This window comes from Brienomyrus brachyistius, chromosome 18 (genome assembly GCF_023856365.1).
Source record: "Brienomyrus brachyistius isolate T26 chromosome 18, BBRACH_0.4, whole genome shotgun sequence".
NCBI classification, from domain to species: Eukaryota; Metazoa; Chordata; class Actinopteri; order Osteoglossiformes; family Mormyridae; genus Brienomyrus; species Brienomyrus brachyistius.
The window spans coordinates 3,776,253-3,789,755 of record NC_064550.1 but is presented as its reverse complement, the minus strand read 5'-3'; the positions used below and the strand labels follow the sequence as shown (position 1 = coordinate 3,789,755).

The 13,503-nt window shown below is 41.7% G+C and overlaps 1 protein-coding gene across 2 annotated transcripts in view; it reads left to right on the top strand.

The window, feature by feature from the left end:
- atf7a (activating transcription factor 7a) overlaps window positions 1–13,257 on the top strand; it is a 34,616-nt gene extending 21,359 nt beyond the window's left edge. For both annotated transcript variants that reach the window (XM_048982727.1, XM_048982725.1), the window contains exons 9-13: window positions 66–185; window positions 5,019–5,165; window positions 6,713–6,901; window positions 10,206–10,311; window positions 10,719–13,257. In XM_048982727.1, coding sequence (XP_048838684.1) covers window positions 66–185; window positions 5,019–5,165; window positions 6,713–6,901; window positions 10,206–10,311; window positions 10,719–10,954 — 798 coding nt within the window. In that variant the 3' untranslated portion in view covers window positions 10,955–13,257. The remainder of the gene's footprint in view (window positions 1–65; window positions 186–5,018; window positions 5,166–6,712; window positions 6,902–10,205; window positions 10,312–10,718) is intronic.
- Window positions 13,258–13,503: the final 246 nt, after the last annotated feature.

The following is a 13,503-nucleotide window of genomic DNA, read 5'->3' as shown; positions in this document are numbered from 1 at the left end:
GTCTCCATCTGTGGCCGCCATGGATAGTTCCTGGAGGAAATGGTGTAATGGAGTGTGTTTCGCAGTTGGCTCGGCCGATGTGCATGGTGCCCAACATCCCCGGTATCCCTGGTCCCACACTGGGAGGCACCAGCAGCGGCTCCTCGTCCCCCTCTGGATACAACCACCATTCAGAGGCCAAAATGGTAAGAACTCTCCCCATGGTCCATTCGTCAGTCTCCTCTCTCTGTCTCTTCATCTGTTTTTCCATTCTGTGCACAGATGGACATTTGGACAAGGCTAGCATGGTGACAGTCGGCCTTTTTCATATATACTGTCTTTTTTTCCTTTTGAAATATGCCTGTTACCATACTGAGGGAGTTTTAGAGAATTTGCAAAATCACAGCTAAGTGAACAGATATGGCAAATATAAAGGGTACCTCCAACCCGAAATGATCACACCCCGGTCCCTGCCTTGACTGCTACGCACTTTTCATTATATTCCTCGGACAGGGAACATACACTGCCTGGCCAAAAAATAGTCACCTTAAATTTAAAGCTGCAGGTACTTAAAAGCCAATGATAGCATCTTTATTAAAGCTTCGCAACATTATGCAGCGATAAGGTGAAGTCAGCTGAATACCTGAATCTACTGAATGGCCAGGTTATCCCATCAATGGATTTTTTCTTGCCTAAAGGCATGGACATATTCCGGGATGATAATGCCAAGATTCATACGGCTCGAACTTTTAAAGAGTAGTTTAGGGAGCGCAAGGAGTCATTTTCACATGTGAATTGAGCAGCACAGAGTTTTGACCTTTAACCCCATTGAAAGTCTTTAGTATGTGCTGAAGAAGACTTTAAGAGAGTGGTTCAACTCACCTATCATCAGTACAAGTTCTTGATGAGAAATTAATGCAAGTCTGGTTGAAAAAAATGCTGAGCACATGGAAACAATGCATTAACGAATGTGCACCACAACTGAAGCAATGCCGCTTAGTGGCAGCACAGGGAAATCTGAATGTAAAAGACACTTGACCCAGTGAATGTGGTAACTCAGACATCATTTGGGCGATCTTAATAACACCTCATAAAAACATTATGGGCCTTTTTTTGCATCTGCCTCAAAGCAGCACTATACGAGATGAACCCAACACAGTTGTCATTTTTCCATCCAGCACTCACATCGTTTCCATAGCGAATGTACTTTAGCCCATCTGAGCTCCCATGGGTGCGTCAGTCTTAAAATGAGGTGGAGATGGGCACATTGTTACCACATTGGAAAGTGATTGGAAAGTAGTGGAAAGTGATTGCACTATTAACCAACAAAAACCTGGTCTAAAGTCAGTGGTGCAGTATACCACGGTTATTTAAATGGTGCGTTATCAAGATGGTAACATGCATCTACATAGGCATGCTTGTAACACTGCTTGTTACACACACAGGAATGCATAGCAACGCACCATAACAACGCACATGCAAAGTATTAAGAATATAAATATTACAATGTGAAAGATGATGAATGAGTACATGAAACATTTTAAAGAAATATATATAAATATATATGTCATAATGGGTAGTCATCAGAATTACTGCATACAAAAGTAACTACATGAAGTACTGTACTGTACGTCAAGCTGACGAACCGTTGAAGCCACACAATTCTTCTCATGAGCATCACAAAGTAGTGCATGCATTTTGTATTACAAACCATTGAACTTAACCCGAATTTTCAATATTATAGACTTTATGGCAGTCCATTCATAAGTATGAGTTATTTGTAAGTCGGACATTCTTATCCCGGCAACTGTCTGTAATTTAGCGTTGTATTATTTTTATTGTGTGACAGCAACGCTAAGTAATTACGTTGCTCTATGCTGCAATGTTAATACTATAGCGTTGTGCCTGCTGTCACTATTACATCAGATCTGATTTGATTGTGTGTGTTAAAGGCAAATTGTTGATTGATTTATTTTATTCCTGGATGTGTGGCTGCAGGGATGGGCTGAGGAGTTGTTTCTTTTTGCTTTCCTCTCTTGACGTCAGTGATGCTGACAGACTTCTGTGTCCCAAGTTCACTACTGGCATCTAGTTAATGTTGCCTCTATCATACATAGTGGCTGGTTTGCCTAACATGAAAGGATAAGAATGGACATGTTTCCACATTGTATTTTTAAAACCAAAAAAATAAATCATTAGTATTGTTATCTACAGAACTGAAAACACAGAAACACTAGTAATTTTAGCGTTATTCTTACCACTTACAAAATAATCTCTGCAAACTCTGCCACTGATAAGGTTCTCCGTGTAATTTGCTCTTGATATTCTGAGTAATTTAAGTGACGCCCGCAACCATCAAAATGATCTGTAAAAGTCACCCATCAAACTCAGTGGACGTGCTCTAAACAAAACCTAATCTTATTGTCACAACAGCCACAACAGATCGATTGTGCCGAGTCGAATGAATTCTCATATATATTCACATTTTGTCAGTTCCTTCTTGGCATTGTATTACATTCTAACTTCCCTAAATCTTAAGTAAGATTCCTAACTATAGAATAACAGTTAAATTATCTGTTTCATTTAAGAATTTATCAGTTAAATTTGACCATGTGTATGGACACAAAAATCACACAATATTTGTGGTCTGGGGGTTCGCGGCTGGTTTTGGCTGCCCGCAGTACGTCTTGGAACGTGTCTCTTGTGGATGCAGGGGACGACTGTGATAAAATATAGTCATGATATATGTAGTTTTAATTGTTATGTCATAAACGTGGCTGTATAGGCATCTTAAAGTTAGGAGACTTTATTTAGAATTTTGGGAAGTTATGAAGCCTATGTAGTATACTTTTCCCGTCTCAAGTTATGATTGGAACAACAGCTTAGGAACTCTTCATCTGCAATGGCTTTTTTCTTACATCAGGTCCTAGCCCTAGATTACTGAACAATTAAGATAGGATCTGCACGATAGGATGTTTTTATAATATGGCCACAGGATGGACCTGACAAAATGAGAATGATTCTACTTGGTGAGGTCGATCTGTTGTGACTTACTTGCAGTGTAATTAATTAGATGTTAGTTTTTTTTCCCCAATGGGTTTGATGGTTGACTTTGACAAATAATTTAAATTATTACCATGTAAATTGTATAAAAAGTAATTGAAATTGCAATTTAAATGACATAATCATAAGTTATAAATAATTTAAGTGACAATTTAAATTGAATAATCACTTAGATGATATATTATACTCAACACTGGTAATAATATTATTGTAAAGAACTTTCATGGATCTAGAATAAAAACTTTAGGTCTGAATGATTTATGAGCATCACGGAATATTTTGGCATTGCATGAATTAATGGATGGATGACCTGGAATATTTTTGACGATTTGGATAATTTCTAATGTGTTTTATTTCTCACAAATGTTAACATTGCAGCACAGAGAAATGTGATTGACTGTTACACAATGAAAATATCATACAGGCAGTCCAAGGAACAAGAGTATCTGACTTACAGATAACTCATACTTATGTACAGATGGCCATAAAAATTGAAATACAGTGGTTCGCAGTGTGTTTTGTTTCATGTAAATGCTTGTTTATGTTTTACGACTTGATTATTGGAAGTGTTTTTGAAGTAGTAAGTCAAACTACTGGCAGGCTTGTGCTGGCCTTTACTTCAGTGCCCCCTTAGCAGAAAGAGGGCATTCTGTGTTGTTACATCTGAGATGTAGGTATTGCGGATCCAACTGAATGTGGTTACTTCCTTTTGTTAAGGGTGGCATTTAACGTCATAGTAAAGATGTTCTCTTCCGTCCAGGGACTTATAGGGTTACCTGACAGACCTCTGGTGATTTACTGTGAATAACAAAGTGTACTTTCTCAAGCAAGAAAACAAGGCTGAAGTTATAAATGTTTTTATTCAATGTAATGGTTCTTAAAGAATTCGAATACTCTGGGTATACGTGGTGTTTGCATGTTTTCCCCATGTGTGCGTGTGTGAGTGGGTGACCTGGATCGACTCACTTCCTGGCTTAGCATGGCCCTGTGCCGAATGGACAGTTGTGGCCAATGTATGGGTGAAATGGAGTGTAAAGAGTGAATTTAAAAACTGATGATTTAGTTGTAAATTAGCAGAATTGTTCACACATTTTCATCTCACGGTATCTGTAGTGGGCAGTGTGTGGCTCAGCAGGCTAAGCCTATGTGCTGGTGATCAGAAGGCTGTTGGTTCGAGCCTGGCCTCGGCAGAATAGTCACATGTCTGTGGGCCCTTAGCAAGGCCCCTGTGTCCTATAAAGTGGCTGCCCTTTAAGTGGAGCAAGTTGAGGGAGGCATAAAGACAATTTCCCCACTTGGATCAATAAAACTATTAATTAATTAAGCATTTTATATCTAGGGGTGGCATGGTGGTGCAGTGGTTAGCACTGTTACCTCACACCTCTGGGACCCAGGTTCGAGTCTCCACCTGGGTCACATGTGTGTGGTTTGCATGTTCTCCCCATGTCGTCGTGGGGTTTCCTCTGGGTACTCCGGTTTCCGGTTTAGTAATGAAAAAAGGTCTGAGGTAAAATTTGTGACCTGATCACCCAGAGTGCATTTTAGAACCAAGTATAAACAAGAACAGTATGTGTTTGGAGATATTGAGGGTTCTTTTCAGTGTGTAAAAACTGTAAACAGAAAATGCTGTAAAGGTATTTAATCCTCCCCATGTCGTCGTGGGGTTTCCTCCGGGTACTCCGGTTTCCCCCCACAATCCAAAAACATGCTGAGGCTAACTGGACTTGCTAAATTGCCCGTAGGTGTGTATGTGTGAGTGCATGGTGTGTGAGTGTGCCCTGCGATGGGCTGGCCCCCCATCCTGGGTTGTTCCCTGCCTCGTGCCCATTGATTCCGGGATAGGATCCGGACCCCCCACGACCCAGTAGGATAAGCAGTTTGGAAAATGGATGGATGGATGGATTTTATATCTAATAAACCCCCCCCTCCCCCCTGTATAATGACTGCATTCTATCTCATGTGTTTACCTCCCTCAGAGGCTGAAGGCGGCCCTGTCTCAGACACCTGGAGGCCAGCACGGTGCAGGCATGGCCATGGGCTCCAGTCCAATGGGGCCCCAGAGGCCGGAGCAGGGCCAGCTGCTGGTGCAGCAACCTGACGCACCTTCTCCAGCACAGCCACAGGTATGAGCTTTCGTCCTCCACCTCTCACCTCCATGCAACCGGATATCAACCGCTGGCCACAAAAAAACCGTCATCTTGTATGCATGCTGCAAATAAAAGGATTCCATGCTTGCATGTTTTTGGCCTACAGGTACATACAGCTCTGGAAAAAATTAGGAGATCACAGCAAAATTTTCAGTTTCATTCATTTATCAATTTCTAAAATATACTTTTTTTTTTTGCAAGCTCAAGTCTGGCTCTTCCTTGGTTCTCTTTGATGAAGGGCTGCTTCCTTGCTTTATGGAACTTCAGTCCTGCTTCTAGGAGCCTGATACGAACTGTCCTAGCAGTGCATTTCACACCTGCACTTAATGTTTCCCATTCTTTTTGAAGGTCACTTGAGGTCATCCTCCAATTCATGAGGCACTACTTGATAAATCGAGAGTCGTCTCTGATATTAGAAAGTTGCTTCTGCCCTCTACCTGGCTGGTTTCTGGTCTTTCCCAGTGTCTCCTGCTTCACCTTGTTCTTGTGTGCTGCTGTCTTAGAAACTTTGAGCCTGGAAGCAGCCTGCCTCGCAGTGTAGCCTTCAGCCAGTAGAACCAGGATTAAACCAGGATTTAAAAAGGCAGATTAAAAAAATATATCGAATGTGATCTTAATTTTTTTCAGAGTTGTATATTTTTTATTTACATTTAAACAATTGTTTTGATAACCTGATCACATGATTAATGGATTATCAACTAATCAATTAGTTGGGCCAAAACACAGGGTTTGCACAAAAGTGCAAATGCTTTATTCAAAAAACATCGACAATTATAGAGTGGAGAGAGTCTAGGGGTGTAACACTTCACAAAATTCACAGGTCAGTAGTACGTGTCTCAGTTTTGGGTTTAAGATTCAGTGTAATTTCAGTACAGCAGGGAAACTGAAATTTGTTTTAAAATGAATTACTATTAAAATACAATTTTAAAAACAGGCAATGTGTCTGTCAAACAGAACCTAAAAGACACTCATTTGCAAACCAAAAATTTAAGTATGTAAAATAAATAAAAATTCAAAAAGGTAAAATGATTGCTTTTGATATTTTGGTCTTCCGTTGATGCTCTGCAGGTGAACCACTGTCTTTGCCGTATTTAGACTGATAAGGGTTGAGATTCAAACTCCAACATTAATATTGCTAGGTGCTATAATTATAAGCTATTTATGCAGCAAACCGCAAAAATTCAACTAATCAGTCTTAAAATTTGTTGTCAACTATTTTTATTACCAATTGTCAGTGTTATTGATTAGTTGTTGCAGCCCTATTTGCATTCAGTTTGTAAGCTGATGTTTTTGTCCAAAGCGATGTACAAGAAATCCTGGCTGGATTGCCATAACTGCAAAAACAAATGCATCTAATTAATGTGAACTCAGGCACTCAAATTATGGCTGCAGATTGGCATCATGGTGTGACCCTGGTTTGTCGAGGCTCTGGGTAGCTGTTTATTAAAACCGCTTTATTAGGTTCCACATGCCATCCTGGCTGAGGAGGGTCAGTGTCTCAACATCCCTGACTTCTGACCCAGGTGTCTCCAGCCCAGCCCACTGGTGGTCGGCGGCGGAGGACAGCAGAAGACGATCCAGACGAGAGAAGGCAGCGTTTTCTGGAGCGTAACCGGGCAGCAGCATCACGCTGCCGTCAAAAACGCAAACTGTGGGTCAACTCCCTTGAGAAGAAGGCTGAGGAATTAAGCACCATGAATGTCTCTCTTTCGGTGAGTCCCCCTCCTGTCCCCCTGGCTCATTCCTCTACCCCAGTGGTTCACAAACTCGGTCCTCGGGCACCACTGCCCTGCTTGTTTTCCTGCTATCCCTGCCCCACACACAAGTCCCAGCTGTCTTTCAGCTTCTGATTGACTGAACACACCTGATCCAGGTAATCAGCAGTGTGTAGGGTAGGGATAGCTGGAAAACAAGCAGGGCAGTGGGGCCCAAGGACCGAGTTTGAGAATCACTGCTCTACACTAAGGGCAATTAGACCACTGTACCATGGTCCACTATACCATGCTGTTGATTAATCAGAGTGATTTTAAAATGACTATAACTTGTCAGAAGCACTTATTCAAATTTGCAGAACATTGTAATTGTCTCTCAAAGGCAATTGCTCTAAGACTACACAGGAAGCACAGCTTCACCCACAAAATTGCCATAAGAAATGAATTAGATATTGCATCAGCGTAAGTTAATCTTATTTGGACGGTTTATGTACGCTTTGTTTAAAGGGAGAATAGAGGAAAGCTTATTGGTGGATATGCTTGGGTGATGTGTTTCAGTGCCCTCGCGGATGCCATGCTTCACTGGGAACCTGTGGGAGCTTCATACATAGTTTTTGATTAGGGAATGTTAATTGGACAGAGACTTGCAGTCAGACATTCTAGAGCTGCCTGGAAGCCAGGCTTCTCTGCATGGTTATCTGGAGACGTCTTACCTAGAACTGTCACGATCACTCGATTTGTATTCGATTACTCAATTATTAAAAAGCGTCAATTAGAATTTTCCTTTCTCAATCACTCGGCAGTATGGCGGAAGGAAGATTCCGCATAGCAGATGTGAAATGAAAATGCAGTCTTCTGTCTGTACTGCAAAGCAGAACTTAAATATCACACCAGCACAGCCATGCAAATACATCTTAAAAGAAGACTTTCAAATTTGATCGACTCACCCAGCAGTATGTGGTCAGCCAAAGATATGTGCCACTTAGCCTCTCAGAGTAGCCTGCCCTGTTTTTGTCATCGCTTTGAATTTTAAAATTTTACTTACTACAATTCCTGTATATCAAACTAAACACTGCTAAAATTAAATTTAGCTTACATGATATGGAACATATAATGATTGATATTAGAATAATTTCACATTGCAATGTTTGAACTTTTTGAGGTATTTAGAAATGAACTGTATAGCCAAATAGATCTTATTATCTACCAATAGAATCTAATAAGTTGTTGGTGTTGCTGCCAACTAACATAAAGCAGCACCAACAAATCACTTGATTTTGCTCAGTATCGGCTTTTTGCATTAGAAAACAGCTAAAACTTTCATGACCAGTTCTTGTTTGCTTTTCTCATCTTCAGTCATTGTTGCTTAATTTTTTTATAAACACGCCACATGATCTATGAATGAGTCCAACAGCACGGAGGAGAATGACTATGATTATCTTAGAGCAGGAGTATCAGACTGCAGTCATGGGGGGCCGGAGCCCCTGTGTAACTTAGTTCTTTCCCTGTTCCACCACAAAGGACTCAGCCCAAGAGCTGTGTGGAAATCAATCAGGTGTGTTAAATGAGGGGAAACCCAAAAAAATGTGCAGGGCTCCGGCCCCCCAGGACTGGAGTTTGACACCCGTGTCTTAGAGAATGCCCGCAGAGCTCATGCAAAAACAGCGGTGGTAAACTTTACCCTATTTTTTAAAATAACACATACTAGATGATGCTGAAAAGGAACCATCATTAAAATTGTAAAACTTGCTAAGTTTTTGTTCCTGTGACTGAGTATAAATGTTTTTAGCATGATTTATTGATGATTTGAACCCAGCAGACTTTTGCGGCTTTACACCGTGATGCCTTGTTCACATTAACATCGTACATTTTGCGAGCCTGTCAGGGTGGTACAGCTACGCAGCGGGTAGCGCCGTCACCACACACCGCCTCTTTGTGTGTGTTGCGTTTGCATGATCATGCTGTGTCTGCATGGATTTTCGGTGGATCCAACGGTAATTTCGAACCACTATCCAAAAACAGGCAACTTAATTAAAATGGCAAAAATTGACCGCACGTCAGACTGAGTGCGCACTTTGCAATAGTTGGTTGCTTGCTGCCTTGTGCCAGTTGCACTGTTCATATTATATTATATTATATTATATTATATTATATTAGGGGCGGCATGGTGGTGCAGTGGTTAGCACTGTTGCCTCACACCTCTGGGGCCCGGGTTCGAGTCTCCGCCTGGGTCACATGTGTGTGGAGTTTGCATGTTCTCCCCATGTCGTCGTGGGGTTTCCTCCGGGTACTCCGGTTTCCCCCCACAGTCCAAAAACATGCTGAGGCTAATTGGAGTCACTGAATTGCCCATAGGTGTGCATGTGTGAGTGAATGGTGTGTGAGTGTGCCCTGCGATGGGCTGGCCCCCCATCCTGGGTTGTTCCCTGCCTCGTGCCCATTGCTTCCGGGATAGGCTCCGGACCCCCCGCGACCCAGTAGGATAAGCGGTTTGGAAAATGGATGGATGGATATATTATATTATATTATATTATATTATATTATATTATATTATATTATATTATATTATATTATATTATATTATATTATATTATATTATATTATATTATATTATTTAGGGCTGGGCACCGTTTTACCATTTACACCACCAGTACTAGTACAATACCTTGATTTCGATACCCAGCAAGCAAAGAGATGCAAGCAAATTGATATTAATTGATTATTGATATAATTAATAGTGACAGCCCTAGTCTCAACAAGACTGGATAAACCACCAATAATATTAATGCTTACAAGTGACAAGAAACACATGCTGTAGGCAGCCGCAGAATTCACTCATTCTATCTTTTTTTCTTTTCAGTGATTTTTAGTAGACTAGTTTGATTGTTGCTTGTTTAATAAGCTCTGTGTGTGTGTGTGTGTGTGTGTGTGTGTTCAAAATGGACAAATATGCTTGAGGAGAAGCCATGCTGGTGTTGCAGGGCAATAGATTATTTCTTACAAAAATAAAGGAGGGCAGAATTTACATATAAGTAGCCGATCAACCAAAATAAGAACAAAGACTTGATTCCGTCATACTGCTAACGGTCGATACTGTGCTTCCCCAATTTAAAAAAATCACCATCCGCATCTTGCCTGCTTTGCACGGAAATGGCCTCCGTTATGTAGACTGTCTGTGCATCAGATTCCCTTCCCTATACTGCCTTGTTTCTGCAAACTCCCAGTTTCTCCTAGCAAAGCCTCCTCCCCCCCCCACTCCTTTCCCCCATGAATGAGCCCCTAAGTGTGGCTGACTCTCCTTTAGAATGAGGTGTCCCTGCTGCGGAATGAGGTGGCCCATCTTAAGCAGCTTCTGCTGGCCCACAAGGATTGCCCTGTCACCAACCTGCAGAAGAAGGCTGCCTACCTGGGTAAGTCCATCAGGCTCCAGATTGGCTTTCAAGGCCGGCAATCCTGGCAGAAGGCTGAAATGGCTGGTTCTTTAAATCGGTCAGTTTAGGCCGAACAAAAACACTCTGGCTACATGCTATGTTCAGTACTCCTGTCAATTTGGATCCAGTCATTTGATCTGTGTCATCACTAGTGTTTTGTGAGTGATGTTGCGCATCTGTGCAGAGTAAAAGGAAGGAAAAAGTAAGAATCTGAGTATTGGAATAGGTAATCTTAAACATTCTAAAATAAACATGATTTTAAGTAACCTGAATCCAGGATTTGTCATATTAATAATGTAATAATATATAAATAATTTGCGTGGAGTAAGTCACTAATTTAACTCTGTGTGTGTGTGTGTTTGCATTGGTTCCTGTATGTACTGCAGGAGAAGAGAGCCTGAAGGAGTCGTCCGAGCCCACAGGTTCACCAGCTCAGGTTATTCAGCATAGTTCCCTAGCGCCCAGTCCTCCAGGCTCAGGGCCCAATGGCCTGAGTGCGCGTGCTGCAGCTGAGGCAGTGGCCATGTCCGTGCTGGCTGGCATGGGCGGCCAGCAGGGCGGCGGTACCGGGGGCCCCTCCCACATCATTATGTCCTCGCAGTCCCAGCCTGCCGCTAGATGATGAGCGCAGCAGCGGCCGCAGCACTGGGGTTACCTAGAACTGGACCGGCACCAACACAGGAGTGAGTCTTTGACCCCTGGCTATGTCCTCTTGTCCCTCCCACCTTCTTCTTGGTGTCCACCCACCCAGTCGTGCATGGCACTGGGCCGGAGCTCTGCAACAGTCTGAGGATGAACTGAGACAAATGGTGTTCTTCCTATTCGCGATGCCATGGACTACGGGGAGAGCTTGTCACTCCTCGCAACCTCCCCCAAATTTCATAACTCCACCTTAACCTCATTTGGCTTTATGACTGCATAACTTGTTCTGTGTGCATTCTCGGCTGACTCTACAAGTGGACATTTTGTGATGCTTACCATACACATACACGCTCATACTCACGCTCATGTTTTGTGGCCCAGTGGTTCGATACGTGCAGGTCATTTTCCAGGTTTTTTTCAGTCGCTACTCTTTACCAGATAAAGGCCAAGCCTTGCTCTGCTGTACATCGTATGTTTAAAGTAGAATCTGTCTTTTCACACACTGAATGTTGTTTGAGAAGGGGATCTTTGTGTTTTTATTGCGGAAAAGTAACTTCCTGGCCAGTTTGAAATAAGACTTGAAGATGCTCAACCTATAGTAGGCCATAATTACGGACTAGTTCTATAACGTTGTTAGCTAACCTCTAGCAATTTGTAAGATCTACATCAACCTGTGTACACCTACATGTTGGAGTGTGTGTATGTGTGAGCTTATATGTTGTGTATGGGCAATTGCACACTTAAATGTATATCAATATTTAGCCTAAAGTCTTCAATACACTAATCTGGTTTTGTTAGCATGCCTGTTTTACTCACAGATTAGTCCGGTTTTTGGTCATTTAATTTTTTTTAGTTGCATTCTGTCCAGCCTGGATTCCAGGGAACCTCTTATTATTTTGAGCTTCCGCCTCAGCTGACTGCATCTTCTAATAGTGCTGGTTTGGGATGAGTTCAGTTCCTTGTTTGATGACCTGGTGTAGAGTGCCTTCCCTGGGACTGTTCAATCCCATGCTTTTTGGCTTGTTCCCAACTCCCTGATTTGTAATGTTTTGGATGGGGGGGGGATCTTCACTTGTGCAATGATGTCTCGTGTTGCTCTGAGCTGCTGACTAAATAATTTAGTTCTGCAGAATTTTGCTTGTCGCCTCCTTACCCGGCCATCCTCTCCAGGGTCCCTCAGCAATAGGTTCTCGCACACAAAAGATCCGTTGCCGTTAATGGTTTAATTCATGTGATTGATTTAAAAAATGGTTGAAAATGCTAATTGACTGCATGTTCTCATTCCTTTTTTTTTCCATATTCAGATTTTTTTCTAGGGTTGTAACGGTACACAGAATTCTCAGTTCGGTACAAACTTTGGGTTTGTGCTCACATGATTCAGTGCAATTTCAGTACAGCAGGGAAAACAGAACTCGTTTTGAAATTGTTTATCATCAAAACTGCAAACACTATTAGGAACAGTTGTTAACCAAACAAAAGCCAATGAGTCTGTCAGTGTGTCATAACAGAACCTGAGAGGCTTATTTGCACGTCGTAAAAATAAACAGAAATGTAAATAAAAATTCATAAATAAGACTGAATCATAACAATCATGATAAACTAAATCCTGTCTAAACGCCATACTCTATTACTGAATATGACATATCTGTAGCGACGAACACCTCAACAGCCTTAGAATGAAACACTCTGATGTTGTCTCAAATGAGTTACCATAATGGATTTGTTTCCAGCAACATATCCAAGTTTGATATGACAGAGCTGACAAACAGTCTTTGACTTATCAACCAGTGTTAGTGTAATTTATTGGGGGAAATGTTCCCAAACTACTGATTGACGCGGGAGGATCTTTCAGGCCTCCCTTTGCCATTACGACTGACTGTAACCAGCACTAGCTGTAATCAACTCACAGCCACAGTTAGCATAATGTCTTCAGTGTCGAACATCTATTTGTAAATTTAGGCTCTGTTCGTATCTAATAGTTTTGCATTCCTGACCAAAAATTATATAAGCTGGCGGCACACGAGGAATACAGGTACCGTTACAGCCCCGTTTTCTTTACACACACCTGCAGCTCGTGGTCCTTCCTCAGCTGCACTTACACTTTTCTATACAAAAGAGGAAGAAGGAGAAAAATAAGAAGCGCAATTTGCCTTAAATATCACACTTGTGCCTCCCACCTTTCCAGGATAAGCTGATGGCAAGACAGATGACAAATGGAAGGACAAAATTTTATTCTCCTTGGTTGCTCACTGTGTGAAGAACCTTTAGTTGTGGGGGGGGGGGAGTTAAAAAAACAAAAAAACAAAAACATATATTTGTATACTCTGGTATTTTGTAAATATCTTTGGATAAAAAAATGTGCAAACCTTTCAGTCTAATGCCAGCATGCAGTCGCAGTGTCTTTGTCCACTGAAGTGTCTCTTCCTGCCAACGTGTTTTAGGTTTATGTGAATTGGTCCTTCTCTCTGAGATACTGCAGCAAAGTTGATCTGAAACACATGCAATTGAAACAAAAAACTAAGGGTTACT